This window comes from Montipora foliosa, unplaced genomic scaffold (genome assembly GCF_036669935.1).
Source record: "Montipora foliosa isolate CH-2021 unplaced genomic scaffold, ASM3666993v2 scaffold_380, whole genome shotgun sequence".
In the NCBI taxonomy this organism is placed as follows: Eukaryota; Metazoa; Cnidaria; class Anthozoa; order Scleractinia; family Acroporidae; genus Montipora; species Montipora foliosa.
The window spans coordinates 243315-249999 of NW_027179680.1; the positions used below are offsets into that span (position 1 = coordinate 243315).

The 6685-nt window shown below is 47.9% G+C and overlaps 1 protein-coding gene across 1 annotated transcript; it reads left to right on the forward strand.

Moving 5' to 3' along the window:
• The first annotated feature begins 231 nt into the window (after window positions 1-231).
• Window positions 232-6679, forward strand: LOC137987691 (uncharacterized). The gene is made up of 4 exons (XM_068833760.1): window positions 232-692; window positions 1202-1297; window positions 2526-3966; window positions 5054-6679. Exons 1-4 carry the CDS (start codon window positions 589-591, stop codon window positions 5867-5869), a joined length of 2457 nt encoding a protein of 818 aa, XP_068689861.1. The 5' UTR covers window positions 232-588; the 3' UTR covers window positions 5870-6679.
• The last annotated feature ends 6 nt before the right edge of the window (window positions 6680-6685 follow it).

Genomic DNA, 6685 nt, shown 5'->3' on the forward strand with positions numbered 1-6685 from the left:
GGGGGCGTTTTGCGGGCTTAGGAAAAAGGTTGGAGAAACGGCAAACTGTGCATCCTTTTGGTGTAGAGGTGTTGCAGCGTAGAACGCGTACTAGCAAAGTGCTGAGTTAAAAGCATGATGATTAATGGAAAAATGAAAGTGACGAGTGGGTGGGTGAGGTGGAATATTGAATGATTCATACATAAAGTGGGTATGTATGAAAAAGGGAAGGTGAGAGAGAATGGTTTTTTGAAATGGTTTCTTTGATTTGATTGATTTGTTTAGTTGTTATTGAATGAAGCGGATGGTGAAAAAGGACACTTTGAAGAACTGTACTGAGTTGTGCAATGTTGGAATGAATGAATGAATGGAATGATTTGACCACTGAGTGAAGGAAAAGGAACTGTTTTGCAGGCAGACAGAGAGGCGAGCCAGGGGGTGAAAATTCAGTTTTTGGCTGATGACACGCGTGATAAGAGCGTAAAAATACCTTGACTGGAATTTGGATGAGCTGTCAATCAGCCATTGTTGCGAGCTGAACGGATTTCGGACAATGGCAAAGGAATATATGTAGCGTGTGAAAATGCTCAAGTTGACTCAGTTGAGGCCATGCCTTGCAAGAAGAAGAAGCCGAAGCGAAAGAAGGCAACGCGGAGATCTGCGCGTTTCGTGCAGCTTGAATCAGCAGAATGTGATGTGGACTGCGAGTCCGGGTGAGTTCTTTCTTTGTTTTTTGGTAGTAATCGGCGACGATCTGCATGATAGTGAAGGTTTTTGCGTTTTTTTTTGCTCTCAGTCAGTGAGAGTTTCGCGCCACGTGGCCATGCGAGGTCCGAGGGGAAAAAAAACAAGAACAGAAATCACAATGGCTGTATTTAAAATTGGTTTCAGTTGATTGGATAATAATGGGTTAGGGTTTAAGCAGGTGGTCAAAGCAAACTCACCATTTCAGATCTGCAGTTGAAAAAAGGATAAAAATAAGATGGTGCAAATTCGGCAAGACCCTAACCACGAGGCCACGAAGGAACGAACGAATGAAGCTTAATAATGACCTGTTGTTTGATACTTGATCTCTCTGTGCTGTTGTATTAAAGCAAGTGTTTTTCGTTGTTGGCAATTTTGAGTTGATTTTTTTTGGAATTTTTTGGAATTGGGGAGGGAGGGAAGGAATTTTGTTGATTCATTTCTGCGTGCATCAATGACCTCCAATTCATCTTTGCAGGGCCGAAAGCGAAGCGGAGCGGCCTGAGGAGGATGATGAAGAAGAAGAAGAAGAAGAAGAAGAAGAAGAAGAGGGCGCGGCGGATTCGCTGCGCAGGTGAGTGACATCAAAGTCATGTTCATTTTGATGTGGTTCCAAGACTGTCACAGAGCCTGGATGAGGCGATGTGAATCAATCCATGAGTCAATCTATCTCATTCCGGAGATCGCTTTCTTCCAGCAATATCAAATAAATTGACTAATAATACCTGATAGAATCATGATTACCAGTGATTATGCTTAACATGATGATGATGATGATGATGATGATGATGATGATGATGATGATGATTGAATTCAATTGAGAGCTAGTAATAACGATTGATTGTAGTATGTAAGTGTGGAAGAAAGCGGCCTCCCGAGGTCAGGTGGCAGAGTCCAATGATTGTTTGCTTTCTAACGAAGGTCTCCCTAGCTAGCTATCACTTCGTAAATTGCGGTTTGGTCCAAAAGTAGTGTCGTGGTGGAGACAGTCAGACAGTCGAAGAAAAACAAAATTGGCTTATTTAACCCACTGCCATCTGGCCGCGAGGCTCGCGTCTCAGATAGCCTCTGACAGTCAAATGTCCAACTCTTGGCCTTCCTGTGGCGGAACTGTTCTCACTGACAAGAGAAGGGGCGTTTTTCATTCAGGCGAACTCACTGGCGCCTTTTATGAATAAGAAAAATGAAGGAAACAACAAACGACAGACCGGTGAGCGCGGGCGCCAGGATAGGTTTGGATGATGATAATATTTATGTTCATGCATGATATTTGAAATCGGGACTATTTATCCAAGCCTACCTTGGCGCACGATGCATTCCATTTCAACATTTTGTGATGACATCTCTTACTCTGGGCGAAAACATGCTGGTTGCGTCATCACCATTCGAGTGGTACCGCGACCGAAATGAACCATTCTTACACTGACCGACCCGAGCGAGATCTGATTTGCAAAGAGAAACGCGCGGCCGAATTCCCAGCCAGCGCTTTCGGCAAATTTGGCCGGTTGTCGGGTGCCGATTTGGAAATGTCAAAGAGGAAAAGAGGAAATGATTTTTTGGGTCGCATAGTACCACTCGAATGGACATTCTTACTAGTGACGATAATAAGTAGCACCGTTACCATTGTGACCACGTCAAATCCTCGGGAAAGCTTGACTCGATCTTACCTGCCTGCCAGCGCAATTGCGTCGCGAAAAGAAAAGGTTAGGCTAGGGCGAGACCGAGGAGACCGAGTCAAGCTTGCTCGAGGTGTCGTCATCGTGTGTGTGTGTGTGTGACCCGGGCCTTTCTCGCCGTGGCAGTTTCTTGACAGACGGCAGCCAGTCGCAGGACGCGGCCATGTTCCACGTGGCCCTAGACAATGCCAGAGAGCAGGAAGAGGAGAGACGGCGGGAGCAGGAGAGAGCGCGACGAGACCAAGCCGCCGAGTCGGAGTGCGTGGCCCCCTTCTTTCCGGTGGGATTGGCCACCTCGCCCGAGAATCCGACCCAGTTTAACTTCGACCTGTTCCTGTGGGACGGCCTCCGGCTTTCCAGCGGACTGCTTCCCACCGACCAGGGCTCTGCCGTGGCCTTTGAAGACTTGGGCGATTGCCAGCGCTACTGCGAGCGCTTTGTGGCCCTGGTGGAGGCACGGTTGCCTGCCTCGCGCCACGACGACGGCAGGGAGAGCCGAGAGGAGAGGAGGCCGCTCTTCGACAAGCAGCGAATGTTCTACGAGGCCGGCCAGCCGCTGGGCGAGAAGATGAGGACGGGAAACGAGGCCTTCGATCGCAATCTCCAACAGTTGAGGCTCGATCGCTTCGGCAACGTGATGGCCCTGTTCGCGCCTTCGTGGAGTGACCTGAGCGTGCATTTTGTGCACGGCTTTCCTCGACGGCTGGTGACGGAGGCCCACGGGGGAATGGTACCAGGCAACCTAGTGGTGGCGGCCAGAATCAGCAACCAGGCCATCCGCAGTCTAGCCACCGGAGACGTGGCCTGCTTCCTCTCCAAGGAGATGGTCAGAGGTCTGGGTCTCACCACCTCCGAACTGATGCTGGCACGCAGCGGGGCTCTCAAGTACGCCGGAAAGCGCGACAAGCCCGCGCGATTAGTCGGGGTCATGTTCAGGTACGGAGTGGACTTCCTGACCTTCGAGAGCCTCTCCAGGGAACAGCTACGCACTCTAGCCGACACCACCAGTACCCACTGGAGGGAGCTCTTCGACCAGCCGGAAGATCCCTCGGCGGAGCCCGGTTCCAGCAGCAGTGACAGCGATCAGAGCAGCGCTCCCGAGGCAGAAGCTGAAGTCTGCCTGCCCTGGGAGACGGCCACGGAATGCGCGAACATCCCCGATCCCCAGCACGAGCGCTACACCGGGACCGTTCTCTACCACCTCAATCGTCTGGTGGCCTGCTACCTCAGGACGGTGGAGGCGAGACCCCGGCCAGAAAAAACGGCCGGGGGACCCGTGGCTGCTCGCACGGAAGCAGACGCCGCAGACAGCCCCAGAGACTCGTCTTCGTCCGGCCAGCGCAAGAGACGCAAGCAGTTGAAACCGGCGCGAGCGGTCGTCGAAGAGCCTGCTGCCCCGGATCCGCCCCCCTCCCAGGTGCTAGCGCGGGTGGAAGAGCGCCCGACGCCCACCATCGACGCCAGACAACGGCTCTTGGCCGTGCGGGGCATTTTGCCGACCAGGCTTCCCAGCGTGGAGTCTTTGCAGTCTGTGCGCAGCTACCTCGAGCGGAATTTGCCACTGCCGGTGAGTGAGATGATTTATTATTGTCGTTGCTGTTACGATCATTATCGTCGACGGTAAAAATGACAGTCATGATAATTTGGACTCACAACAATCTCACTTTTAGTGCTTAGTTTTCACCAATTTGAAAATGATGAACGAAGCATCGAAACGTCATTCCAAATTATTATGACTACATAATTTTTACTCTCGATTGTTTGTCCAAATCCTCCGTTATTTCATTATTATTATGATCATCCTTATTCTTATCATCATCATCGTCATCATCGTCGTCATCATCATCATCATCATGATTATTATTATTATTATTACTCTTGGTGTTCTTGATCTTATGATGATTTTCTTCCTTGCGCTGATATTATTCAGATGAGCACTCAAAGATGCATGATAATTAATAATAATAATAATAACAATAATAATAATAATCGTATTAAAAGAGATTTCTTAAAACATAAAACTATAAAAGTTAGAGATAACAAGTTAAACCGACGTTTCGGAGTAGACATCACTCCATTATCAAGGTAAAAATGTTCTATGATGCTAAAATTACAGTATTAAAAACGATTGACGCTAAGAATTAACATAATAAGCACGTGCGAAATTGGCTATAAGAATACTTTAGCACGAATGGAATGTGCAATCGGATTCCATTCGTGCTAAAGTATTCTTATAGCCAATTTCGCACGTGCTTATTATGTTAATTCTTAGCGTCAATCGTTTTTAATACTGTAATTTTAGCATCATAGAACATTTTTACCTTGATAATGGAGTGATGTCTACTCCGAAACGTCGGTTTAACTTGTTATCTCTAACTTTTATAATAATAATAATGATAATAATAATAATAATTATTATGATTAGAATTAGAATAATAAGAAGAACACAATTATATTCATGGCAGTGTTATAATTTTGCATTTGACAGGACCCCTGGCTGTGCAACTTTTCCTCAGCATCCATCTTCATTTAGGAAATATAATTATAATTATTCATGATCTGAAGGAAACACAAAAACCATGAACCCAAATAAGAAAAAGACACCCCAATTATGACTGATGACGTGTTTTCATGTTCAATTGTTACCGTCGCAGCGCTCCAGGGTGCAGGTCGACGACGACGAGCAGCCACAACGCAGAAAGCCCCCCAGGCAGAGTTCGCCCCCTTCCCAACACGACCGGCGAGAGACGCTGGTCAAGCAGAAGATTCAGGAGGCGTGGAACGCGTGCAAGAGGAACTGTGTTTGCCTGGGCACAGCAATCACCGCTACCACAACAAGCTGTTCACAAGGAAGCCAGGACCACGATCAGAATTGCCCTTACGTGCTTCTGGCAGAAAAAGGCGGTCAAGTGTGCGAAGCCACCTCGCGGTGCCGTAATCGTGAATGCGGCACCTGCGCCCTGGTCAATCAGCTGGACGTGGATGAACTGACCGACCTCGGCCAGGCCAAGAACACTCGCCTGTCGCTCTTGCTGCGGCTCTCGGAGTTCGTCGCCGTCCACATGTTTTGTCGCGACACGACCGAGGAGGAGCGGAAAGATCTCTCGGCCGCGCTCTGTTCCTTGCTGTGTTGCGGACTCAGTCGCCTGCGCAACATAGCCAACGTGGGCGCTCTCAGCCAATATTGCCCCAATCTGATTCAATTGCAGCTCTCTAGAGGCTGGGGAGAATTCTGGAACAACCTCTCCAAGATCGGCTGTGCTGTCGCTTACCAGGCCCTCGACAGAATCCAGCTGGCCACCTTTCTGTATCTGCGTCACACCTGCGTTCCCCAAGCGGACAGTCCTTGGCAACACTACCTGCAGACGGAGGACCCGGAACAAGAGGAGGAGATTTTGAAGGTGATATTCGCCGGCTCTATCCCCGGACTGCAGGCCAACCAGGCTGATTCATCTCCTCCTGACACCTAACTGTCCTTTTTTCGGCCTGTACATTTTCTGTTCCCCATACAGATCATGTGATCCTACTCGGGAGGTTTGGTTTGTTCATTAACATGAGGGCATGCAAGCATGAATAATAATCTTAATAATAATCTTTGATACTTATAGAGCGCATAATCCTATGCGCTAAATTTACTAAAATAAAAAAAATAAATAAATAAATAAATAAATAAATACAACAATGATCTCAAGAATGTGATTACGGCCTGCATGCACTCTTTTTAACCAACAAAACAAAGGATCATTAGCCTCCTGAGTATTAATTATCACACACGTGATCCGTATTGGGAAAACAAAATGTACAAGCCGAAAAAGGTCTATTATGCACTAGCTAGGATAGATAGCGGACGCGCGGTCCTCCCAAAAGTTTGCATCGCTCTACCATCGAGCCAGCAAGGTGTGAACGCAGTCCTAAATAATTATAGTGAGTGTCCAATTTGAAATGGCTCAATTGTGTGTTGAGGAGTTGAAATCAGACAATCCAATTTTCAGACACTTCTAGATCTCAATTCACACCGATAAAATCATTCAATCCTCGACCTCGCTGGCTGGATTGCAAAGCGAACAGGGACTAGGTTCAGGTTGAAATGTCGAATTATTCCAAGGTGCGGCCAGTCACGTCACCAAACGGGCGAGTCTTTCTTATCGGCAAGCCGAGAGACGCCAAACAAATTATTGATGCAATATGGCCTGCTTCGGCCCTCGTTATACGCAAGTGAACTAAATGCACTCGAACACTTGGCCACACGAGCCTGTTAAAACAGCACTTTGTCACTGCTGTCAAGA

What these genes read in the sequence shown, in the direction of transcription:
- LOC137987691 (XM_068833760.1), top strand. Translation starts at nt 589, where the DNA reads ATGCCTTGCAAGAAGAAGAAGCCGAAGCGAAAGAAGGCAACGCGGAGA. An exon ending in GATGTGGACTGCGAGTCCGG is followed by an intron (nt 693 to 1,201) that starts GTGAGTTCTTTC and finishes TCATCTTTGCAG; the next exon opens with GGCCGAAAGCGAAGCGGAGC. An exon ending in GCGGCGGATTCGCTGCGCAG is followed by an intron (nt 1,298 to 2,525) that starts GTGAGTGACATC and finishes TCGCCGTGGCAG; the next exon opens with TTTCTTGACAGACGGCAGCC.